We start from the raw sequence: 27,602 nt of genomic DNA on the forward strand, positions 1-27,602 counted from the left end.
CCACAGATCAGGTATCAGAATATAAAAAACAAACGATATTGATGTGAAGGAAAGGGGTTGGAGTGGAGACCCAAGACTCATCCCCTCACAGAAGGGTCACAAAGAAGGGATGAGTCAGCCAGGGTGCAGGTTAGCACGGATGAAACACACAACATTCCTTTGGTTCTTTAATGCCCCCCACCCCCGATCATGACCCCAGTTCTACCTCACAAATCCTGCTAGACCAGAATATGTACATGGTACAGATAAGAGCTTTCGACACATGTAAGCCAGGACAGATAAATCCCTCAGAAAACAGTAATGGGAATCACAGCACCATGAAGGGTTGGAGGAGGGTGGGGAAACTGATAGCAATGATGTGTAATGCCACCACCCCCCCATACAGGGGGACAAACAACAGAACAACAGAAACGTGGGTGAAGGGATACAGCGGATGGTGTAAGATATGAATGTATATACAATTTATCAAGGGTTCACAAGGGTGGGAGGGAAAACAGTGCTGATAATAAGGGCTCAAATAAAAAGATAATGTTTTGAAAATGACTATGACTATGGCAACATATATACAAATTTGCTTGACATCATTGATTTATGATTTGCCATATCTGTAAAAGCCCCTGATAAAATGATTTAAATAAAATAAATAAATTAAAAGTAATGGGTAGTTTGGGATGGGGACTGGATCACACCAGCTGAGCTGAAGGGCAAGCTAAGTTCGAGAAACTGGGTGTGGGGAGTACCTTGAGTCTTTAAGACTGTAAGGACATTGGCCTTGAGCCCCACATCTTTGTTAGGAAATTGTCTTTACAATAGGATTCTGATTTTTAGAGACTGACTTCTAACAAACCTGATGGGTAATATTGATTTTTGCCTCCTTGATTTCATCATGCCCTGAAAGATAGCTGTCTCTCTCTCATGCTTCTTATGTCCATTATGTTCACCTCTTCAGGGGCAATTCCCCTTTGAAAATCCTGACAGCCCTTTATCCTTTGGGGTTTCCCTTGATACAATTATGATAGGCTTGACGCTTTCCCAAAAGCCTTTATAAAATATTAAAGAATAAATAAGAAATCTAATACAAGATGTCTTGCCAGGTTTTCCTAATATCTCTGATATCATAGTCTCAGTTTCCTCAGCCACTCTCAAAATCTTTTTTTCTGTTACCTGAGGTATCTTCTTAAAACCCAAATTTAACCGTGTCTCTTCCCTGCTTACCTCTAGTGGCTGGTCATCTGTGCAGGGGTTACATGATAGTACATTATCTGCCTTACGATTTTTCCTGGAGCAAGGAGGGTTTTGTAATTCTATTTAAGTAATGAATAGTTTATGGATCTCATTTGGAATAATTACTGTTAAAATTGAGATGATACTTGGGATAGATGAAGAACTTTTGTTTTCAATGTATTTATGGGTTCTTTCTCTTGCCTAAAGCCCTCCCAGAATAGCATCATCTAAATGGTCAAGAGCCTCTGGTGGTGTAATGGGTTATGCATTGAGCTGCAAACCGCAAGATCACCAGTTCGAAACCACTAGCCACTACTTGGGGGAAAGATGAGGCTTTCTACTCCTGAAAAGATTTACAATTTCATAAACCCATAGGGGCAGGGTCTCTATAAGTCAGAATCAACTTGAGGGCACTGAGTTGAGAAAGGGTCTGGAGTTCCTCGATTTCAATCTCTGCTTCCCTGGATACTGGGTTTCTGAAAGGGTGTATTTAGGCTGCCTCAGGGAGACCCTATACGTGGGACTTCGGTCTTCTACCTTAGTGCAGCCTGAAGAGTTCTAATTAATTTTACATATTGTGCTAAGTAGAATTTTGTGTTGAGAGATGACCAAGCCGAAAACCAAATTCACTGCCCTTGAGTTGATGCAGTTTCATAGCGACCAGGTATAGGACAAGATATGTCTGCTTATGGATTTCTGAAACTGCAACTCTTTGTGGGAATAGAAAGCCTGTTTTTCTCCTGAAGAGTGGCTGATGGTTTCAAACTGCTGACCTTGTGATTAGCAGCCCAACATGTAACCACAGCTGCTTAAAAAAAAAAAGGAGGTGATAACAAACCACTGGATACTTTCTGGAAGTTTCTTTAATCTCTAAAATTCTGAAACTCCAAGCCCTTTGACTTCTTTCTTGTTTCATTTTATGTTAATTTTATTCTATCAATTACCCTGTTATCAAATTTCAGAGCTTCAAGAGGATTCACCTCTAATTTCCCAAATTGAGCTCCCAAGGATAGACGTTCTGAGAGATATTGCTTAGAGAAAAGACTTCAGCCAAGCAAGTCAAGCGACTATAGACTGTTCTCATGTTCCTCCGTAGTTTTTTTAAGGCTCTGGCTGAAAAGTTACGCTAACGAAACCTATTTAATCTTAAAGCAGCATGTCCTAAAGTTACTTGAGTAGAGAACCCATTTTTAATAACTCTGTTTACCGTCATGTAATGGGCACTTAGTGGAATATTCATCTAATTCAACCCCATCCTTTTGCAAGGACTTTGAAACAGAAAATAATGTACCCAGGATCACCCACTAGTTACAAGGCTGTCTGATATGTGAATATTTGCTGGTTGCCTCTTTTTGTTTAATATGTTTAACTTGAAATTATACATTTCCTAATGGATCATCCAATAGATGATGTGTTTTATATATATTTCAGGTGCTTAGTTCAGTGTTGAGCATGTGGCAGGTGAACAATAAATACGTAGTATCTTTATCCTTGAACTCTAGAAAATGAACATGAAGGAGTATGTTATGAATTAGCTTATGTGTGTGGATGGTGTGTGTCTGTGTGTGTATGCCTTTTAATATTTTTGGAAACAGAAGTAGTGTTTCTTGATGCCCACCATCCCTCCTAAACTGGTAATATGTGGTTTGTTTTTTTAGGCTTCTCCAAAATTTCTAGGATCATTATTTCATGTTCATTGACTCAGATTGTTTATTAAGAATACTAACTGTGGAATTCTTTGCATTGGGAATAACTTGTTATTAATATCGCTGTGTCCATTGCAGTGACGAAAGTGGCCAATTTTAGGATTTTTATTTGGGAAGGGCGGAAACTACAGCCAGAAATACAGGGTCAAAAAGCAAGTTCACATAAAGCCCATGTTTTCATAATGCTATGTCTCTGTTCTCAGAGGTTAGATGTCTTTGTGAGGGAGAAAACATTTATATAAGGGGACAAGATTAGAGTGTGATTGGAGCTGAAACAAAAACCTCACATTGACCATATCAGCTTGAACGGAGTTCGAATGGACTAGAACTATTTACAGGGGAAGATGCACAGACCAAGCCTCCGAGAATCTGATGGTGTGTATGTGCTGTGTTTTGTTCAGGGACTCATCATCCAGAGACCTGCCAGAGACCACAAGAAATCATGGGAAGGGGTAAGTTTCTCTCCATTTCTAAGTAATTCAGACACTTGCCATATTAATTTATTGTAGCCACAAAAGTACATTTGCGACACCATTGTAACTTTCTCTGGGCCCTTAAAATGATATTTCTTGCTAGTGTCAGAAAGTTTTTGTTAGAAGCATGGCTGTGCAGAAAAAGAACAGCAAATTACAGAGTACCAAATATATTTGCTCCTGCTTTTCTCTGGATAGCTTCCCAATACAGGGTGAGAGAACCCAGGTTTTCTGTTACATATCTCTGCCTTAATCCTAGCTCCTTAATAGTGTTTAGCAAAGTTATATTTATGCTTCCAAGCTTTGTTGAGAGCAAGGTAGACAACAAAAGTGACTTTTAAGTTTTATAAGCATTTGGAAATGGTTTTAGGTCTTCTAAAACTTTAAGGCCTGGCATTAAGAAAACCACTAGATGAATTCCTTCAGGTTATGTTTTGCTTACTCAATAGGGTTATTTGTAAGTGGACAATAGGCACTTTCAAAGTCATCTTGTTACGTTATTAAAGAGCCTTTACTGTGGCTTCATAAATACTTCTAATCAACATAGATATAAAACTTGGGGTGCTAAGAAGAACCTTAGTGAGCGACTGGGTATGGTGTAGCATAAGGACAAAAGTGGAGTCCGAAGGTCTGAGCGCAGATTTTAACTCTGCCAACTTGATCAAATCCTGATGTCTTCCTAAACTTGTTTGCACATCTCTGATGGGGAGATAAGACCCTCTGCACTTCTGGACCTGAGCAGGTCTGGTTGGCGTAATGATACAATGCACATGAAAGTGGCTTGAGATGCCACTGTGTAATGGAAGAGAGCAGTGGTATCTGTCCATTGCTGCTTTTACTAAACAAGTACATCTTCACTGTTCTTTCTTTTGACAGTCAGATGAAGTTATTTGTTTAGATGCTTCTGTATGCATCAGGGCTAGGACTAGGGACTTGTAAATTTTGACCCTGACAGGGCCTTGTGTCCCTCACTTTGGTTTGGGCCCTGGTAGGCAACCCAAAAATGCTATGGATTAATCTTGGAAAATATCTTCTTTAGTCTTTAGTCAGTCCCTGTCCCGTTTCCACTGTTGGAGACTTATTTGCCTTCAGGATTCTGGTTATTTCTTTACCACCACTTCCTCTAAGATTACTGAGCAGTGCTTAAATTTAGCAGTATACTCAGAATGTAGTTTGCAGTGTAATTTGCTTTTATTGCATTTCAGGATTGACACCCTCCTAGATGGGTTAGAAATTTTGACACCATAAAGTGAAACAAACAAGTGAAATACTGGCGAGAGTTCTGGGACTGTTTGATCCAGGGCCCTACCCATCAAGGTAGCTAGATATCCTTGTAACTATTTATGGCTTGGTTCACACTCAGGTCCAAAAGCTTCAGGTGTATTTGGAGAATGTTCTGATTGTTGAGTTTCACCATTGCAATGTATAGAGAAGAGCTGTTTGGTCAGGGTTATACCAAACCCAAACCCAAAGTCACTGACTTGAATTCGATGCCAGCTCCTTTTGACCCGATGACATTATAGATAGAACTGCCCTTGTGGGTTTCTGAAACTATAACTGTTTATAGGGGTAGAAAGCTGCATTGTTCTATCATGTGGAGCAGCTGGTGGTTTTGAACTGCTCACCTTATGGTAAGCAACCTAATGGGTTAAGCCACCAGGGCTCCTCAGGGCTACATATCCCTCCTAATTTCCTTTTCAGTCTGATCATCAGATTATTAGCAAAGGGATCATTAGGTGCTTATTTGAAAACGTACCTTGGCAAACCCCTGTTCAAATGTTCAGGCAATTCAAAGTGTTCCCTCTGAAGAGGAGGGCAAAGCAGGGTAAGCTGCAAAAGAGCGGCATGTTTCCAACCTAGAGATGAGCTAAGGGGAGTGCTTCAAAGAAGGCTGCTTTTAGGAACAAACAAGCTTGTGACCTGAAGGTGTTGACCACTTAAGAGCATCCTTAACATCCTGAATCTCAAAGAGATTTTAGCCTCTACTCTTCAAGGCTTTGGTCAGTTTGACTGATTATACTTGTTAATTAGTGACAGTAAATAGAGAAGAAAAGATGCTATGTGGCTCATTTTTATCTTCTCTGGCACTGTACAATGAAGTTTTTTACTGGATTTGGCAGACTCACAAGTGTAGTTCAATGCATCATACAAAGGGACAGCAGAGGAAGATATCGCCAAGACATGGCACTAGCGTCATTAAATGAATTAAAGAGCCATGAAAACAAAGAGCGCAGCTGGAAAATGGAAATGCATTAAAATTGGAATAAATTTCTTTTTGCGTTCTCTAATACTAGATGAAGACATTGTTTGTAAGCTTATGCTAGAAGAACCATTTCTGTATTGATGTGGCACAAAAGAGGACACAGTCTCAAAATGGGTTAGAACAGGCTTGAGTATTTAATTTCTTATCAGGGTATCCGCCATCAGTACCCATTGCACGCGGTATTGAGATCTCATTTGCTACGTATAAATTTGTAGCTAAAAACAAACAAAAAAACAGGTGCTGTTGAGGAGAGACTGACCCATAATGACCCCATGCATATCAGAGCTTTATACATTTTTCAATGGCTGATTTTTAAAGAGATCATCAAGGCCTTTCTGTCCCAGAACTTCTAGGTGGACTGGGGAAGGTGCGAGTCTTTCATTTAGCAGCTGAGTTCAGGGGATTTTCAGATAGGGTTTAGTATTTATGACTCTGAATGGTATATGATTTTGATATTAACAAGCGTACGTAGATTACTCCAGAACTCACAGATACTTCCCCTATGTTATCTTTAGCCCTGGTGACATATAGTGAGTTATGCACACGGCTGTTAACCACAGGGCCAGCCATTCAAAACCACCAGCTACTTCACAGGAGAAAGAGGTTTTCTAATCCTTTAAAGAGTTACAGTGTCAGAAACCCGCAGAAATAGTTCTACCCTCTCCTAACTATAAATCAATGAGTTTGGTTTGACTCTTGATATATAAAACAATCCCATGATTGTTTTCTAACAGGGATTTTTATCCTTATCTTACAGACAGGTATGGCGCAGTTATTACTTGATATGGCCCTGCTAGCTGTAGTCTTTGTAACTCCCACCAAGAAACGGAGTAGGACAAATGTGAGGTGCTTGTGGTCACTTCCGAAGCTTGCCCTTCAGCCACATAAAAGGCAGGCCCATCAAGTGAACAATAACACTTGGGAGGAACATGCTCCTCGGGACAATCAGTAATATGAGACCAAAAGCGAAAAATACTTTCCCCAAAGCAGGTTAAGTGGGCAGGAAATAGCAGAAAACTATGGCATCAGAAACAAAGAACCCAAGATGGTTATGGGAACAGTGCTGACACATTGTAGGTGTCACTACTAATGCCATGGAATTATCTGTGTATAAATTTGCTGAATGGGAAATTTGCTCTGTAAATTTGTATCTACACCAAAAATTATGATAGAAATTTTGAGTTGGGCGACAGCAGACATTCTCCAGAAAATCTAGAGACTGAACACTGAGATCTGCCATGTGTGCAATTACGCCTCTATGAAGGGACCCCAGACTCATAGCAACCCCCTGTGAACAATCTGATAAATTGGAACTGCTTATGGGAGTGGAAAGCCCATTCTTTTTCCTGAGGAGCTGGTGGTGGTTTCAAACTGCTGATCATGCAGATCGCAGCCCAACTTTCACTGAGTTCACAATAAAAATTGAGGAAAAAAGAATGAGTAGTATTGAAGGAAGTAGTCCAAGCAGCACTGAAGGCATTAATCGGGGGTGGGGGGGGCTGAGAGACTATCAATTGAAATGTTTTAACAAGCTGATGCAGTGCTGGAAGCACTCACTCGTCTATGCAAGAAATATGGAAGACAGCTACTTGGCCAATCTATTGAAAGTGGTCTCTATTTGTGCCCATTCTAATGAAAGCTTATTGAAGAGAATGCAGAAATTATCCATCAAAATATCACTAAACTCATATCCAAGCAAGATTTTACTGAAGATAATTCAAAGAGGGTTGCAGCTGTACTTTGACAGGGAGCTACATTCAAAAAGGACATGACATGAGAGATATTGCTGACGCCAGATGAATCTCGTTTTATCAACTAGACAAAGGATTTAGAATATGTGGATCATAATAAACCATGTATAACATTGAAAAGAATGGGAATTCCAAAACATTTTCCAGGAGGCCGCCCTTTGGAACAGAACAATGGAGTTGTCCATGGTTTAAAATCAGGAAAGGTGTGCGACAGGGCTGTATCCTTTCACCATACTTATTCAATCTTCGTGCCTAGCAAATAATCTGAGATGTTGTAGTTTATGACAAAAAATGAGGCCTTATGATTGGAGGAAGGTTTTTTAACCCCTGTGATATGCAAAAGTTATAACCTTGCGTGCTAAAAGCCAAGTGGACATGAAGCAGTTACTGATGAAAATCAAAGACCACAGCTTTCCGTTTGAATTACAGCTCAGTATAAAGGAAGCAAGTATCTCGTAACTATATCAATAGACAACATCATGACATAAAGAGAAAATATTGTTGAAGTTATCAGGGGTTTCATTTGACTTGAATTCACTATCAACACTTACGAAGGCAACAGTCATGAAACCAAACAATGTATTTGAATGGGCAAATCTCCTGCACAAGACCTCTTTATCTATCTATCTATTTATTGACAGCTTAATTTTTTATTCTTTTACAGGTATTTAAAAAAATTCGGGCCCATACAACTCTTATCACAATCCATACATCACTTGTTTGTACATATATTGCCTTCATTCTTTTCTAGACATTTGCTTTCTATTGAACCCTTGGTATCAGCTCTTTTTTTATTTCCCCCACCCTAATAACCCCCGATAGATTGTACATTGTTATTATTTATCTCACACCAACCACTGTCTCCCTTCCCCATGTTTTCTGTTGTTCTTCCCTCTGTAGAGGGGTGTATGTGTCCATCATTGCGATCGGTTCCCCCTTTGTCCCTTCTACTCCCCCTCTTCCCCCTACCCTTCTGGTATCACTATTCCCACTCCTGTTCCTGGATTCTGTGTGTCCTGAGCTCCCATCCCTTTTTATACCTGTGTACATGGTCCGGTCTAGTCTGAATGGAGAAGCAGCACTGGGGTCATGGTAGTGGGGGGTGAGGAAGCCTCAAGGAACCAGAGGAATAGAGTGTTTTTCCTCCATGCTTTACTGTTCCCTGGTGACTCATCCCTTCCTTGTGGCCCCTCTGTGGGGAGATTGTTTCATTAACAAGCCCTCTTTAAAGTGTTAGAGGGCAAAAGCGTCACTTTCAAGTCTAAGCTGTGCCTGACCCAAGTCACAGTATTTTCAACTGCTTTATATGCATGGGAAAATTGGACAATGGAATAGGAAAATTTCAGAGGAATTGATGCATTTCAGTGATGGTGGTGGTGAAGGATATTGCCAGTTCTATGGACTGCCAGAAGAACAAACCAGTCTGTCTTGAAAGACCAGCCAGTATGTTCCCTAGAAGTGAAGATGGCTAGACTTCATCTCACATTCTTTGACCATATTATCAGGAGAGAACAGTCCCTTGAAAAGGACATTTGGCTTGTTGTAAATTTGAGGGTCAGTGGAAAAAAGGGAGACCACTGAGGAGATGGATTAACACAGTGGCTGTATTGATGGACTAAAACCTAACAAAAATTGTACAGATGGTGCAGGGCAGACACTATTCCATTTTGCTGTCCAGATTATTTTTCACATCATAGGGGACTGGAAAGGTGATCAATAAACATGTCTCGGTATACATAGCCATTTATGGCAATTATTAAAACACGTGTATCAAGTTGTGTCTTAAACACCTAAATCCTATGAATAGAGTGCTGCAGTAATTAAAAGTGTAGCATTACTGACTGATATCACTATAAGAACTCATAGGAAAGTTCAGTTCAGAAGCTTGCAGTGTACAATACCCAGGGGAAGGTTTCCTAAGACACAGCTTACCTGGACCATGTGAAAGTGGCCCTTGTTGGTGGGTGCTTTGTCTGTGTGTGATTTTTCTGAGCATAAAGATTAGTAGATTACTTCATGGAACACCAGACAGACGCTATCACAAAATAGATCCATATGCACATAAACTTAAATGTCAAATAGAAGTAGAGAATGAACATTTTCACCAAAAATTTCTAAGGAGTTTCACAAATGCATACATGTTCAGAACACTGTTGGTGTGTTTAATTTTAATCTTAAGATAGAAATGACCTTTTTATTCCTTCCCTACGCTTTTGCTAGTCTTCAGCACCCCAACTTTGTATTATCTTTACCTGCAAAGCAATTGCCTTGGAGTTTTGCTAAAAATGATTTGGGTTCTTTTTTTGTTATGTTGTTTGAGTAGAATTTGATTTTTCCCTACTTGTTTGTCATCTGACTTTTTCCCCTTACCTTAGAACGCACTTCCACTGTTGCATCTTCTAAACACTCTAGCAGCAATTTGTGGTATTTATGTGTCTAATAGGCACTTATGGATGGCTAATTACATATAGTTTGATTAAGAGAAGCAATTCTGGGAGAAATTCATCACCATTTCTCGATAATAGCAAACCACAAGGTGTTCCTAGCCATCCTTGACAAAATAAAAATCATATTTATTTATGAATTTTCAAAAGGGTTAATTGTGCTTTGTTGTACAGAACACAATACATCTGCAATAGCTGCATGTTACAGCAAATAGCCAGACTTCACTTGTGGAAAATAATTAGATTAAACATACAAAAACATTTTAACATTTTTCCTCTTCCATTTTTTTGGCTTGGATAGTTTTTACCTGAACGAGTGGACTCAAATATAACAGCAATTTTGAGAATGACACAGATAAGACAGTGTTTCATTCTGTGGTACTCAGAGTCACTTTAAGTTGGAACTAACTCAATGGCATCTAACATCGACAGTTGTTACTTACCTTCGATGAAAATTTTAGGTCTAGAAAATCTGAATAATCAGCTTCCATCTTCATTTTTCATACTTCTTGGTAGCACTCCCTTTATGTTCTAGTATAAGTGAATAGTTGTGCTATAGAAAATAATGGCAGAGCTGCCAGTTATAGCTTTCACTTTTATTAAAATGTGGCAATATAATTCCATTGGGTCCCTGGATGTACTTGGCTTTTTAGCCCAAGGAATCCAAACATGTCACCCTACATATCACGACTCAGTGGCAGGAAAGATAAGTGACAGCCATCATAGTAAATTCCTAGGCAATATGATTTGCTGCTCAACTGATGTTCACTTGAGGCCAAATCTTAATTTTAACTCTGAAGTACAGCTCCATATTTTCAATAAGAAATGAACCTTCAAAGCGAAAATTCCTGGTAAAGTGACAATCTCATAATGCAGTGTCTAATTTTACTTGGCAGTTCCCTGATTTATAATTAAATTGAAGGCACACATTTAAAGATAACCAATTATTTCATTTACTGGCCTATATTAGATCAAAGTGTCTCTATTATGGTGACATATTCATGTCCCTGTAATTTAGATGATGTCAGCAATTTACCTTAAAACTTCACAGTTTTTAAACCATAATACAAATGTGCTTGGAGTTAACAATCACCATTTTTTTTGGCAAGACTTCTCTACCAGAAAAAGACTATTTACCTCAAAACTACTTCCGTCAGATTATTACATTTTTTCATTTACTGTAGTGCTTGATGAGGAGTCCTGGTGGCATGGTGGTTACAAGTTGGGTTTATAGTTGCAAGGTCAGCAGTTCATTGCCTGTTACTCAGTAGAAAGATGAGGTATTCTGCTCAGGTATGTACGTTACAGTCTCAGAAGCCCAAAGGGGTAGTGTTACTGTCCTATAACACTGAAGTTAAAAAAAATATACAGCACTTGATACTGTTTGTCTTTGATCCACTTCCCTCCATATCATACCTCAGAAAATAACTTTCGATGCTTTGGTTTAGTATAGTTTATTAAGGTTATATTATAAAGCATCATTTCTTTGTAGGAAATCATTGACCTTTACATTTTTAATGTCTTTTTATTTAAGTAAAACTCACCTAGCATAGATAGCCATTTTAAAGTAGGCAGTTCAGTGGCACTTAGTACAATTTAGCAACCATCACTGTTATCTAATTAATATAAAAATATTTCCATCACTCCAAAAGAAAACCTTATACAATAGTTAACCCTAGCCTTCACCTCCAACCCTTATCAATCATTGATCTTCTTTCTAGTTCTATGGATTAGCCTAGTCTGAATCTCTCATATAAATGCAACCATACACCATGATATATGTTGTAGTATGTATCAGTATTACAATGTGTCATTTATTCATTAGTTGATGAATGTTTGGATTGTTTCTAACTTTTGGCTACTTTGAATAGTGCTGCTGTGGATACAAGTTTTGGGGTGCAAGTTTTTTCATTAAATACTTTTATTGGGGGTTCTTAAAATCTCTTATCACAATCCATACATTCATCCATTGCGTCAAGCACATTTTGCACATATGCTGCCATCATCATTTTCAAAGCATTCTTTCCCCACCTGAACTCCTGATATCAACTCCCCATTTTCCCCGCTTCCTCCCCCATCCTCCCTGCCTCATGAAATCTTGATGAGTTATAGATTATTTGTCCATACCTTACATCATCCCCCATCGTCCATCACCTGCTTTTCTTTTATTCGTCCCCCTGGAAGGGAGTTATAGTTTGATCCTTGTGATCAATTCCCGCTTTCTCCACCCACCCTCCCCTAATCCTCCTGGTATCTCTACTCTCATTGTTGGCCCTAAGAGGTTTATCTATCCTGCATTCCCTGTGTTTCAGTCTCTTATGTGTAGCAGTGTGCATATTCTGTTCTAATCTAATTTGTAAGGTAGAATTGAGGTCATGATTGTGGGGAAGGAAGCACCGAAGAACTAGAGGAAAGTTGTGTGTTTCATTGGTGCTATACTGCACCCTGACTGGCTCATCTCTTCCCTGTGACCCTTCTGTGAGTAGATGTCCAATTGTCTACAGATGAGCATTGGGTCTCCACTCAATGATACCCTTCCCCCATTCACATTGGGTATGATTTTGTTCTGGGTTTTAGATGCCTGATAACCTGATTCCATTGACACCTCATGATCACACAGGCTCGTGTGCTTCTTCCATGTTAGCTTTGCTGCTTCTCAGCTAGATGGCCCTTTTTATCTTCAAGCCTTTAAGACTCCAAAGACTATATCTTTTGATAGCTGGGCACTATTAACTTTCTTCCCCACATTTGCTTATGCACCCATTATGTCTTCAGTGATTTTTTCAGGAAGGTGAGCATCACAGAAGGCCGGATTATTAGAACAAAGTGTTCTTGTGTTGAGGGAGTACTTGAGTCAAGGCTCAATGACCATATAAAACCTTAATTCCTAACATATAGATTTGAGTACAAAGTTCTATTCCCCTCTTGTGTGTATGTGTGTGTGTGTGTGTGTGTGTGTAACAGGGATGTGTGTATATAGTAGCTTTTCTTCTATGTATGTATATAGTAGCTTTCCCCCTATGCCCTTTTTTTAAGCGTACCTCAGTGGACTCATGTACTTGCCCTTTTGTGCTTGGCTAACTTCACTTAGCATGATTTCGTCCAGTTCTTCCCATTCGACAATGTGCTTCGTGCGTTCATTGCTGCTTTTTAGGGATGCACAGTACTCCATTGCATGTATGGACCACAGTTTTTTGATCCATTCATCTGTCGATGCAAATTTGGGTTGTTTCCAACTCCTCACAATTGTGAACTGTGCTACAGTGAACATTGGAGCACAGATGTCTGACCGTGGTTTGTTTCTTGCCTCTTCTGTGTACATGCCCAATAGGAGCATTGCTGGATCATATGGTAGCTCAGTTTCCATCTGTTTTAGATATCTCCAAATCGATTTCCATAATGGCTGTACATACCTACAGGTCCACCAGCAGTAGATAAGAGTTCTTATCTCCCCACAACCTTTCCAACACTAATTACTTTCTGATTTTTTGATTTGGGCTATCTTTGAGGGTGTTGGGTGGTATCTCATAGTTGTTTTAAACTGCAATTCTCTTATGGCTAATGATCGGGAACATTTTCTTATATGTTTATTAGCCATTAGGATTTCTGCCCCTGTGAAACTTCTGTTCAGGTCCTTTGCCCAGCTCCTCAGTGGGCAGTTAGTTATTTTTTATTGTAAGCTTGCAGAGTATTGTAGCTTTAGTAATATAGCCTTTGTCTGATGTGTCATTGCTAAAGATGTTTTCCCAGTCTCTGGGCTCTCTCAGGGAATCCTTTTGTTGTACACAGGTGTTTTATCTTCAGTATATCCCACTTGTCAATTTGTGCCTCCTCTGTGTTTGTGTTCTTCTCTATTTCTGAAAGCCTACGGTATGTACTCCCTGTGCCAAGCTTCTCAGATTTGTCCCAATTCCCTCATTGATGGCACTAATAGTTTGGGGTTTTACCTCAAGGACTGTGATCCTCCTTGATTTTATTCTGTGCATGGAGTGGGGTAAGGGTCTTGCTTCATTTTTCTGCAAGTAGATATCCATTTTTTCTAGCACCAATTATGGAAGATGGCATCTGCTTCCCATTTGATTTGGGGGGGGCCCTTATTAAAAGTAGTTGTCTGTATGCTGATGTTTTTATTTCTGGGGTTTCAGCTCTTTTCCATTGGTCTGAATATCTATTGTTATACCAGTACCACACTGTTTTGACCACTGTGGCTGTATAATATGTGCTAAAGTCAGTTAGAACAAGCCCTCTCACTTTGTCCTTTTTGAGGAGTTCTATGCTAATTCTTGGATTCCTTCCTCTCCATATGAAGTTTGTAATCAACTTTTCCAATTCTTTGAAGAAGGATGATGGTATTCATCTCAGGATAGCATTAAACTTATATAGTACCTTAGACAGAACTGACATCTTTATTATATTGGGTTTTCCAATCCATGATCGTGGGATATTCTTCCATTTGTTGAAGTCATTTTGGTTTCTTGTAATAGTGTTTTGTAGTTTTCCTCGTGGGTACAAGTTTTTGTTGGAATACCTGTTTTCAATTATTTGGGGCATATACTTCTTGGTGATGACTACTGGCAAGTAGTCTGGTGGCACAGTAGTTAAACATTCAGTTGCTATCCATAGGTGGTTCAAATCCACAAGCAGCTTCACAGGAGAAAAGCCTGACAATCTGCTGCCATCGAGATTACAGCCTAGGTGAGCCTATGGGGCAGTTCTATGTACACTGTCCTATAGAGTAACTATGAGTTACAGTCAGTTTGTCAGCACACAACAACAGCATTGACTGTTAACATTGGCGATTGGATCACTCTTCTTTGTTTCCTGGAGCTGCCTGGTATTGTAGGATGTTTAGTTGACTCATGGAGCTTTATTTACTAGATGCCATGAGCCCTTCCTCCCCCAGTTGTGACAACAAAAATATATCCAGATATTTTCAAATATCCCTCGGAGGAAAAAAAATCACCTAAGAACTAAACGTTCTGATTTAGAGAACTGAACCCAAACCAAACCGATTGCTTTTTAGAATATTCTGACTTAATAGCAACCCTACAGATCAAAGTAGAACTGTCCCATAGGGGTTTGTAGGCTGTCGTCTTTACAGGAGAGCACTGCCAAAACTTTCCTCCCACAAAGTAGCTGGTGGGTTCCCACACCCATCTTTTCACTTAGCAGATGGGTGCTTAACCACTGTGCCACCAGGGATCCTTGATTTAAAAGAAAAGGATACCTTTAGCAATAAGCCATACTTTATATGAGGGTGTACCCCCCAAAAAACAGAAGTGCATTGGGGCAGACCGGAGTTTTCTAAGCATGCATTTTTTCCCACTAGGCAAGCATTGAGCAACTCAGTGGCATCGCCCGGGAAGTTTCTCTCTGGTCACAATAAATTTTTTCATAAAAGCAATTTCACTCGAGCCTCTTTTTTTGTGATGGCTGATTTAAGAGAACAGCATGTGGCTGTAAAATTTTGTTTCCTGCTCAGGAAAAAATGCTGCAGAAACCGATGTGTTGTTGATTACAGCTTATAAGAACAGTGCTATGGGAAAAACCCAAGTGTACAAGTGGTTTTCTCATTTCAAAAAAGGTGAAATGTTGATTGATGACAAAACTTCTTCTGGGCGTCTGTCAACTTATCAAATGGATGAACATGTCGATTCATAATGTTTTTGGAGTTCATTGCACCAGATCAGATTGTTAATCAAGTTTTTTTTTAATTTTTGAGGTTCTAAAAAAGTTGTGTAACACTGTGCGACAAAAAAGGCCTGATTTGTGGCAGACTGATACCTGGTTTTGCCACCACAACAATGCATTTGCTCACACAGTCATCTCAGTGTGCTAGATTTTGGGGAAAAAAAACCAGCATACCTCTTTTACCCCACACACCTTACTCACCTGACCTCACTCTGCAACTTTTTTTTTTTTGCACGAATGAGGAGGGGCATGGAAGGGCAGCAGTTTGGCAATAGAAGAGATGAAGAAAAAAATGAGGGAGGTGCTGTCAGCCATCCAAACAAAAAATGACTTTGAAAAATGTTTGCAAGAATGGAATCACATATTTGACAAATAAATGTATTAAGTGTAATGGTGAATGCTTTTGAGGTGATAAGGTTGTTTTATAAAAAAAATTAAATACATAGCTTGGGGGGATCCCGAGTTTGTGTTTTTTTTTGGACTCCTTCATAAACTGTATTTCTGTGTATGAGGGAGAAGAGTATGTAATTTTGGAGATCACTGGAATGTAATCAGACACTTGTGTGTACTTAGCTATGTCTCTCAACTTCTGGATTTCAATTTTCTTATCAGTAAAATGAAGATACTGTGAAAGATCAGTGGTTCCAGTGTGTTCACTGAAGCCTCAGGTCTTCTGAGGGTCCTTCATGAGGGGAGGGAAGAAAAAAAGGTGCCCTGGTATGTAACACCATTCCATATGTCAGAGAAACTCTGTTATTTTGAATGGCATCTGATTTTGTTTCTAAGTAGATTTGGTTTGTGGAGAATTTCATGGCTAATAAAATTTAGAAAGCTCTGCCCTGGCTGAATCTCAGTTCCCTTTGACTGTTGAGAGCTGTGATGTTTGAATATTAATTTTAGTTGTTTTGCTGGACAGTTGTAGATCTCCATATGTGAATGTTAACTACAGTCCACCAATTGAAACTGTATTAATATGGAAATATGAAAAAGAGTAACCAAATACCAGCAGAATGGCTATACCCAGGTGCTTCTTGTCTGTCATAACAATTCAGCCACTTCACAACGTTGTGGTTTTGAAACTTCCAATCTCTCCAGTGTGCCCCTCACTGTGTAAGGACCCTCACTGTGACCACTTAGTGTGTAAGGATGAACCGTATAAGATTGCTGAAACTCATGATTTTGGTTACCCAGAATTATAATCTATAATTGCATATCTTTTTTAATATTTTTAAATTACTGAATTATATAATAATGTGAATTAGATGTCAATGAAACTATTCCAATATTTTTAAAATTACCACTACCAAGTATAACTGAGGCGCAAGTGACATCTTTGGAATTCTGTGGTTGTGAGTCTACCTGATGGTGTGCTTAATTGTGCCCAAACTAGACCATTTACTCATTCCATATTTCTTTGATTCTTATGGTAAGAGACTGTCCCTACTGCAACAATATGTTAGAGTACCTTGCCATTGAGTTATTTGACATAATCACTAGTGACTTGATGATTTCTGCCAGGCATTATTTCATGAAGAATTATTTTTGATAAGGAGTTGTTATAAATTATAAACCTCCTTCAAGGAAAATGGTGACTTACTACTTTCCTTTATGGGAAAATATGGTAGGTCACTTTCCTACATCACATTATTCTTTATGAAGGATAAAATCATTAGATCATATATTCAAATGTCTTTTGTTTTAAAGTTTGGCTTTTAAGAAAACCATATTGAATTAATGCCACTCCAGGGGAACTGTTTTCAGTTTTGTTTATAAAGAATATTGACTCAACAGAGGTACATTACTTCCTTTGTTTCCTCTCTCCTAGAAATCCATTTCTGGCATTTTATCTACACTTATTCCAGAAAACCTGCATGTTATCTGGCATTTTATCATGTCTCTTGGTAGTTCAAAATATTTTTTCATGCTTTATGTAACAATACTACCTTAGTCCTAAAGAAATAAGTTCAGTCTTAAAAATATTAATAAAATTAATTTTTCTCTAATACTCTTAGACTTCCACCTATCTCAGTTCTGCAATTTCAAAGTGTTTTATAAATATCTGAGTTTTCTTTAATCAGTTTTGGCTCCATAAATCCTGTGTAAGCTCACAGTACCTGCCATTATAACTAAGCTAGATGTTGTGATAAATGTGTTATCACACATGAGCGTCACGATTCAATAAATCCTGAATTATAAATATACCAATGATTAAAATGTGGCCCTTTAATTTCAATAAATAGTAGCATAAATAAATGGAATATGTTTAACTTCACTATTAATGGAATAAATTTCCATAAATAATGATAGAATAAAATTGGGAACTGGTCTATGGTTTTCACCTTCTTAGTAATTTAAAGAAGCACTTGCAGTGTATTGGGTTAAGCATTGGGGTTAGCTACAGATTGACAATTGATACTCACCAACCACTCTGTGGGAGAAAGATAAGGCTTTCTGCTTCAGTAAAGATTTACCGCCTAAGAAACCCTATAGAGCAGTTCACCTCTTCCCTTTAGATTTACAGCCTAAGAAACCCTATGGAACAATTCTCCTCCGCCCTTTCGGTTTACTATGAGTTAGTAATTAAAAAGCAAAACAACAATTTTGCTATTATGTCGATTTTTGACTCCCTAGTGAGTGACCCTATAGGACAGCCTATAACTATCCCTTTGGGTTTCAAAGACGTAAAATCCTTTTCCCAAGGTGTGACTGCTGTGTTTGAACTGCCAACCTTGCTGTTTGAACTGCCAGCCTTGCTTTTAGTAGTCTAGTGCTTACCAGATAGCACCATCAAGGCTCCTAATGGCTATTACAGTAGGGAAAACACAAACAAAAACTTTGTCATGGGATACATTCCAACTGAGTAAATAATAGTATCAAAATGGCTTACCAACAAAAAAACAAGGGATTGTGAGCATAGCACCTATTAAGATTTTTAAATGACATGAGTAAATGTCAGTATAATATAGGGTAAGGAAAGAACCTGATTAATTTCCTCCCCCACCCCAATTTATAAATTTCTTGTTAAGGGTTAGCTAGAAAAAGAGTGTATTCATATCCTCCTCAAAAGACTTGGATTCTAACCCTGCTCCTGCTTTCTCACTCTTATTCATTAATAATCCTTTTCCTGCGACCAATGAAAAGACCTAAGAAACCACATACCGCAGCTATATTTCGTAAATTGAGAAACAGATCCAGGTAAGTTAGGCAACAAATGTACCATCATGCAGCCAGTTTAGTGCCAGAGGTGGAACAGGAATCCAGGTATCCTGACTAATGATTCAGGGCTTTTTACCATTCCATACTTGTCTCTTATCCTGAAGTCTCAGTTGCCTTAATATAGCAGCTAGGAGCTCAGTGGTTAAGCACTCAGCAGCTAACTGAAAGATTGCTGGTTCAGACAAGCTGATCCATGGGAGACAAATAAGGGTCTGCTTCTGTAAAGATTTACAGTCTTGGATGTCCTATGGGACAAATCTACTCTGCTCTATGAGTTCAAATGGACTCTAAAGAAGTTGGTAATATAGCATTGGTAAAAGTGATAAATGGATATTGGCTCTCTTGGACACAAACTCAAAAACACTCACTGCTATGGAGTCTATTTTGTACATCATGCTCCCAGGAGCAGCTGGTGGGTTCGAACTGCTGGCCTTTCAGTTAGCAGCCCACTACAACACCAGCACTTCTGATCTTGAACTAGATCAGTGGTTCTCAACCTTCCTAATGCCGCAGCCCTTTAATACAGTTCCTCATGTTGTGGTGACCCCCCCCCCAACCATAAAATTATTTTCGTTGCGACTTCATAACTGTAATTTTACTACTGTTATGAAAAAGGCAACCCCTGTGAAAAGGTCGGTCAACCCCCAAAGGGGTCACATCCCACGGGTTGAGACCACTGAAGTATATTGTCTCAAATGGTAGCTTTCATGTGACAGATAAACTTTCACATTCTGCATACAGTTCTGAGAAATTCACAACTAAACAAAATATTAGAAGTATATTTTGAAAAGGAAACCAATTTCCTTTTCCTGGGTAACTTGTGGACTCTCTATTGATTCAGTCTGTGTGGTACACCAATATTTACACAGCACTATCTGGGAACAAATCTTCTATTTTATAAAAGGCACTTTGCAAATTGCTGACGCTAACCTATTTTTTCAGTTAAAAGCTTTTTTACAAATTGTGTTTAATGGAAATATAAGGACAATTCCAAAAGTATTGCTAACTATGATTCTAGCTCACACACGCATGGGTTTATTCCAAAAAATGTGTTAAGCATGTGTCTGCCTAACTGTTGTAGTTCTCTTAGTAGTGCCATTGTCTGAATCCCATTAGAGTGCCTTCAAAAAACCAAACAAAATAAAAATACTCCAATCAGCACAGTGGCTTCTAAGAGGATCGGCTTAATTTAAGGCTTACAAGGTTATCGCAACTGTTTTATGGGGGGTCCCAAAGGGTGGAGGGCTATCAGGATAGTTTTTCTCCAAGGTCATAGGCTGATCATGGCATATTAGGGAGATTTTTTCTTTTAAATGGAAAACTGTGTTGGTGAGAAAGGGGTCGGGAGGTTATGCCAAGGAGTGTTTCCCCCATTACGACAATGCACATACTCATTCTTGTACAGTAGCAAAAGCTGTCCTCTGAGACTTCCATTGGGAGCTTTGCCCCATCCAGCGTAACATCCCTGATCTTGCTCGTTCAGACTTCCGTTTGTTTTCAAACTCAAAGAACATTTAAGAGAAATATAATTTGGGCCCCTCGATTCTAAAACTGCTGTTTTATGTGGTGTAAGGCAAAAGGCACAGAATTCTTGGGGGTAATGTTTAGAGAGGTGGACATGCTATCTGACGTGTATAGACATAGATGGAAGATAAAGCCAAGAAAAAATAAGGTCACTTTTTCATATTTTTATTTAAGAAAGGTATCTATAGTTTTGTAGCAATAATTTTTACTCGTTTTAGTTCTGAAATAGATCGTATAATTTACTCCCTTAAATAATATCCTGAGCATCAGAGACAGGGCTCTTTATTGGTGATTCAGTATCACTGTTGTTAACATACTGTCTAATGCTTTTGACTTTGGAAGCTATTGGCTCCCACTCAGAATGAATGCCCTCAAAGAGCTTTCTTATCTTTCATTTTTCTTGTCTTCAAATTAATTAGCTTTCGCTTCTGGTTGCTGTCAGTGTGTTGATCTAGTTCACCCCACTGCTGCTCCCTTCTACATTTTAGTTTCTAATGTATAGTGAGACTTGCACAGTTAATAGCCAGGCTTTTGGATGTGGGTAGAATAAATTCTGCCTTCCTTGATTTAAGGGAGCTGGGACTCATTTGGAGGTAATGCAGAAGATGAGCTTTATAGTGCATGACCTTGACAAGCTCTTGTGTCTATATTCATAACACTGGTTTGAGTGACTTCTTCACAAGTGAGGCATTACTATCACTGATATTGCTGATGATTATGTAAAATATTGAATAGCCATCTGAACTGGAAATAAAAAAATTAATGGAGTATAATCTATTTACTTAGTGTGCTTTGTTGTAGTTATTCATATATGTAATCTCAATCATGTATGTAATTCTCAGTCTATATTTCTAAAGAGTTCATTGTCATTTATTAAAATTCCAGTGAATTTAAGTTATCCTCATAACATTTAAAAACTGAACTTTATGTATATTAAGTTATATGTATATTTAATTTATATGTATAACTTACATGTATATTTAAGTTATTGGAAAGAATATTTCATTAGGAGTTTGTTATGAATATCAAGAAATTGTAAAAGTAAAGGTCATAAAAGTTAATATATATTTCAAAGGATTTCTGAGAATTTTAATTATATGAATCATCAAAGTAGTACTTACATAGTGTTGGATAATTGAAAATACTCATTACATTCTACAGGGTTTACTTTTAGAGGGTTTATTAATGGCTAATGATATGATTGTTATTGTTTTTTGCCTTTGAGTCAATTCTGACTCATGATGTCCCCACGTATAAAGAGTAGAACTGCCCCATAGGGTTTCAAGGGTGGGGTACCTCTATGTGATGTGGACTTGAATCTACAATCTTTTGGCTAGATACCAAACTCTCAATTGTTTACACCCCTCAAGAATTCCTATGGCTATGGTGCAGCAGGAGAAGGAAAATGTAAGCCACCTGAGATAGCCAAGGCTTCCAGGTACAGCTCCCACAGCCATTTTTAAGTTACACAAGACGCTGTAAGCCATTAAGATAACATGCATAATACTTTGGTCTCAAGGGAGCCAAGACAAGAACTTAGTAACATTTTCATAGTCCACTAGTCATGTAGGTGGAACTAGGTTATGGCAGCAATTAATCAAGTGTAAGCCATCAACCTATACATTTTTGATTAACAGTGTAGACAAGCTAGTAGAGTGCGCCTCCAAGGGAGTTTCAGAATTTTGACAGCACTTTATAAAGCCAGTGCATTTCATCCCCAACGTGGTCAGTGGCACCACGTTTCCAACATCCCTGGATGTAAGCACACAGGTAACCACAGATGCACTGCTTGTCAACTCTAACTGTATTCACGATGCCTGCATTTTCATGAATACCTCACTAAAGCTTTGGTTTTATTTCATGCAGTAACGGTTAGGGCAACATGTAGGATGACAACGACGACTGTACTTTTTGTGAGCACTCCCTCTCTTCCCAACCCTGAGCAAAGCAGTCTGTGTATATTTCCTCAGTTTTAACTCTGAGATTTTGCTATTATTTCTGTTTTATGGATGAAGGAGTGAAGCCTAGGATTTGCCCTCTGTATGACCCATTTAACATGTACTACTCACAGCCCCTGTCAAAACAAGGATAGCTTTCTTCCTGACCTGACTAACCCTGTGGCTATGGAAAGTCCAGAACCCCCAGATGAGGCCTAGCAGGGTCAACCCTGGTTACTTTTACAGTACCAAATACAATGTTATATTCATTTGTGAAAAGGGCCTGTTCTCTGCTGCTCTTGATGTTCTTGCTACTGTTGCTGACAGTGCATCAAAGCTAGGTTTGCTGACACCCTGTACAGTGCGAAGACCACTAGAGGCTTCACTGCAGTAACTGAGGCATAGGTTGCCGTAGTTGGGCTGGTAGAAATTTCCAGAGGATCTGAGAGAAGAGGAAGATACTTATCTAGCCAATATTTCATTCAACTGTGCTTACTTTATCCTAGAGTAGGCCTAGTTCCGCAACATCTCAACTGTTTAATGGCTGTACTATTTCAATTTTAATACCCATGGCCACTTCCCTAGTGCATAAAGCCACATTGAATAATCGAGGAAGGACTATGCAATACAAGAAAGGAGCCTGTATCTGACCTCCTTTGACTTCCCTCTTGCCAAGAGACAGGAGGCAGACCTGTTTCCACACTGTATCCTCCTTTACCCTATTCTGAAACCAACTATTCTTTCCACTGCACCTTATCAAATCTCACAAGACCACCCCACAGGTTCGCTGCAGGAGCTTTGAGAAACTTGGTCCTGGGTTCTTGCCAAACCAAAAAGCATCTGACTAGTTAGGTATGCAGCTTCCCAAATCTTAAATACATGGGGTCATCAATTGGCTCTTAAAGACAACAATAAAAAGTGTGCTTCAAGAAAGCACAAAAGAAGGATGTATTCTGCAGATTTCAAAAAAGGAGTTTTATCTTGCTAACAAGAAGATAATTAAATACCATCTCACTAGAAACTTACCTATTAATGGGTTTATTTTATACTCGTATATTTTTAACTGGGCCTTACTTGGGATGCCGTTTCATAAAGGGGCATACCAGCTTCTAGTCACTCAGCCTCTGTCGCTTCCATTTTGCCATCACATTTAGTTAACCCTGAATGAATCTTCCACTGTACTATGCTCATTCCTAAGTGTTAGACAAGTCAGAGAGGTCGGATAAAAATATTGACAGTACATGACCACTGCCCCCAAGAAGCTTATTATTTTTGAGGGAAGTGGGTAGGCATTCCAAAAAATTATAATTGAATTTGATTATTTGTTATAATAAAAGTATTTACAAGTACTGAGGGTCCAAAGCAGTTCTGTTGCAGTACAGAGTAGAGTCAGAGAAAGGTTTTAGGAGTATTACATTTGAATGTGGAATTGGAGTTGATTAATGCAAAAAGAAGCAAACCTGTTTTCACTGAGTTGATTCCAACTCGTGATAAGCCCATGTGTTGACCCCATGTGTTACAGAGTAGAACTGCTCATAATTTTCTTGGCTATAATCTTTATGGAAGCCTATCACCAGGTCTTTCTTCCATAGTGCCACCCAAACCAAATTCACTATTGAGTCAATTCTGACCGGCAATCTTTAGGTTAGTACACACGCAAACCACTGGCATAGAGTCAATTCCAAATCATAGCCTCCCTATAGGACAGAATAGAACAGCCTGTTTGGGTTTCAGAGACTGTAAATCTTGATGGAAGTAGATAGTGTCTTACCTCCCATTGATTGGCTGGTGGTTTGGAACTGTTGACCTTGCAGCCAAAGTCATAACCCCCTATGTCACCAAGGCTCCTTAGGTTAGTTGTTTGTGCCACCTACACACCTTAGAAGTTCACCTGACAGAGTGAGTATAAAATACAAAATCATGGAATTATAATAGCAAAGCTATGGGCCAAGGCAGAACTGCCCCTGTCATTTTCTAAGTCTTTTGGATGAAGGCAGCAGAGTTACCCGTGAGGCTACTTATTCATTATTTTCTTTTGAAACTAAGTCATAAGTAAAAGCTATTTTTACATTATGATAAAGTGGTTAAATTGTTTGAAGAATATTTATTTTATGGATATGCAAGTGTTTCTCAAAAAGTTAGTGGCAAAATTCCATTTTCTTTTTAATTCCATTTTTCCATGAACATTTTGAAGGCCCCATTATGGGTGTGTATCAAAATTAATTAGAAATATTTTCTTTAATAAGAGTATTTCTTAACTGGAGGAAAGCTGTATTCTTCATCGGTGCTACGTTGCACCCTGACTGACTCATCTCCTCCTCTAGACCCCTCTGTAAGGGGACCTCCAGTGGCCGACAAATGGGCTTTGGGTCTCCACTCTGCACTTCCCCCTTCATTCACTATGGTAAGATTTTTTTTCTGATGATGCCTTATACCTGATCCCTTTGACACCTCGTGATCGCACAGGCTGGTGTGCTTCCATGTGGGCTGTGTTGCTTCTGAGCTAGATGGCCGCTTGTTCACCTTCAAGCCTTTAGGACCCCAGACACTAACTCTTTTGATAGCCGGGCACCCTTCCCGACTACCATGATCCGAATTCTAACTTGCAAGCCTGGATAGAGCAGAGGTTGTACACTGGTGCAGATAGGAGCTGGAGGCACAGGGAATCCAGGGTGGATGATACCTTCAGAACCAGGGGTATCAGGGGCGATACTGGGAGAGTAGAGGGTGAGTGGGTTGGAAAGGGGGAACCGATTACAAGGATCTACATGTGACCTCCTCCCTGGGGGATGGACAACAGAAAAGGGGGTGAAGGGAGACGCCGGATAGGGCAAGATATGACAAAATAATAATTTATAAATTATGAAGGGTTCATGAGGGAGGGGGGAGCGGGGATGGAGGGGAAAAAAGAGGACTTGATGCAAAGGGCTTAAGTGGAGAGCAAATGCTTTGAAAATGATTAGAGCAAAGAATGTGCAGATGTGCTTTATACAATTGATGTATGTATATGTATGGGTTGTGATAAGAGTTGTATGAGTTCCTAATAAAATGTTAAAAAAATTTTTAAAAAGAGTGCTTCCTACAAATGCCTTGAGAATGATTGGGGCAGGGAATGTATGGATGTGCTTTATACAATTGATGTATGTATATGTATGGATAGTGGTAAGAGTTGTATGAGTCCCTAATAAAATGTAAAAGAAGAAAAGAGAAAAAAATGATTAGGGCAAAGACTGTACAGATGTGCTTTATACAATTGATGTATGTATATGTATGAACTGTGAAAAGAATTGTATCAGCCCCAATAAATTGTTAAAATAAAAAAAAGAGTGCTTCCTAACAATAAAAGAAAGGTTTAGGTTTATCTTAATTTCCTTTAGTGGGATACCTTTATAATTTAATTAAAACCTCAATGTTGTATGCTCAAAGTACAAACACATTCTGTATTCTTGTCACATCATGTAACGTGATTAAGGCATGAACAATATTCCTGAGAGCTGTGGATTAACTCATGATTTGTGAAAGTGAAGGAAGCAAGGAAATGATCAATACTAGTTTTACATCTTGACCCTTCAGAAGCTTTGGTTTCATAGAGAATTATGAGTTTGGGCTGTTAACTCAGAGATCAACAGTGTGAAACCACCAGCTGCTCCACAGGAGAATGTGGAGGGTTTTCAATTCGTGTAAAGATTCACGGTCTTGGAAACTCAGAGGTAGTTCTGCCTTGTTCTATGGGGTCATTATGAGTTGGCATCGACTCAATGGCAGTGGGTTTAGTTGATAAGAATTGGCAAGTACTAGTCTACCACTCCTTGCTTCTTAATGTATGGCAGACATACCTCATCTATGGTAATTATTATTCCCACTAGTTCCATTCTTACTCCAGGCAGTATCTCAAAACTCAAACTCACTACCATCAAGTAGTCTGACTCCATCTGAACCTACATGAACAGGTTAGAATTGCCCCTGTGGGTTTCCCACACTGTAAACCTTTAAGGAATAGGAGGTCTGGTCTTTCTCCGGGGGAGCAGCTTGTGGTTTCAATGGTTTCAAACCGCTGACCTTCAGTTAGGAGCCCAGCTTGTAACTCTCCAACACTATCAGGGCTCCAGGCAGTGTCCAGTATCTTCTCATTAATCATATTTGCCAAATAAGAGAACATCTACTCACCAGTTCAATTCTCCTAAAATTGTTAATATGGTATTTCCTAACCTCCCAGTATAAAAGAAAAACAAAACTGGATGGAATTTGTGGATTGCTCTTGGTAAAATGAATGTTAGGATTAGAGGTGAAGTATCCTACTCTATACTATTTTATAATTTCTAATCCTTTTGAATTATTTTGCAAGAGTTAGTTGTTTTCCTGCACCGTCCTTTTCTATTAAGACTGTCTATATCATACTGATAGTCTCTTAGGAATATTAAGAATTGTTTTTCCTTTTAAAAACTCAAAATATGTTAGTGTTAATGATGTGGTTTTTCCTCAGGATATTTGCCCTCAAAGAGACTACATTAACAAAATATATCGTGTTTAAAAACAGGGAAGATGGCAGTCTCTCTCAATGTTGCATGTGTCAGACCACACCGAGCATATGCACTCATTGTAGGACACTGTTCATGATACTAAGGTCATGCAGAGACTCATGTCCATGTTTTATGACTAGTAAGTGAAGGATCTAGATATGTTTACACTGAAAAAGAGAAGATTGATGAGGACCCCATTATTGCCTTCATGTATTACATGGCCTGTTTAATGGAGGAGACGTGTATGTCATTCCAGAGAGTATAAGTAAAGACCAATGGCTGGAAGTTGTTAATTAAGTGTACTGTCCTTGGAAAAAAAGGCTCCATAGTCATTGAAATATGACAAATGCTTGCACCATGTTCCTTGTCTGGAGCTTCACAAATGTATATTACTTATATGTATTTATTACATGTACAGTAGAAACCTTTTAAATTAGTTAAATCCTATATTCTATAAACAATGTCTAAAGAATTAATTTTCTATGGAACTCATATTAGGATATTGATTCAAACAAGGTCGCAGGACCAACAAAACAGCAAGTACCTGGAAACTTATTTGAAATGCAAATTTTTGGCCCCACCTCAGAAATAGGACATCAGGAATACTAGGGATATGGCCAATAATCAGTGGTACTTATTCATCCCAGGGATTCTGGTGCTGCTGTGAAAAACGCACTGTTAGCAAACCCCACTGTCATTCTCCAACTCAATTGCACCCTTTTAATTTCCTTCATATCTCTGACTACATATTTTTAAAAGTTTCTTCTAATGATATTCCATGACTATGAGCTTAAAGAGGCCTGGAGATGTCCTGGTAGGATAGTGGCTTACACTCTGGGCTACTAACCACGAG

At 38.9% G+C, this 27,602-nt stretch overlaps 1 protein-coding gene across 1 annotated transcript in view; it reads left to right on the plus strand.

Moving 5' to 3' along the window:
* The window catches only part of PRRG1 (proline rich and Gla domain 1), a 98,167-nt gene that overhangs the window by 44,166 nt on the left and 26,399 nt on the right, over positions 1–27,602 (plus strand). Inside the window, exon 2 of the mRNA XM_075538917.1 lies at positions 3,332–3,382. Coding sequence (XP_075395032.1) covers positions 3,373–3,382 — 10 coding nt within the window. The 5' untranslated portion in view covers positions 3,332–3,372. The remainder of the gene's footprint in view (positions 1–3,331; positions 3,383–27,602) is intronic.

This window comes from Tenrec ecaudatus, chromosome X (assembly GCF_050624435.1).
Source record: "Tenrec ecaudatus isolate mTenEca1 chromosome X, mTenEca1.hap1, whole genome shotgun sequence".
NCBI lineage: Eukaryota > Metazoa > Chordata > Mammalia > Afrosoricida > Tenrecidae > Tenrec > Tenrec ecaudatus.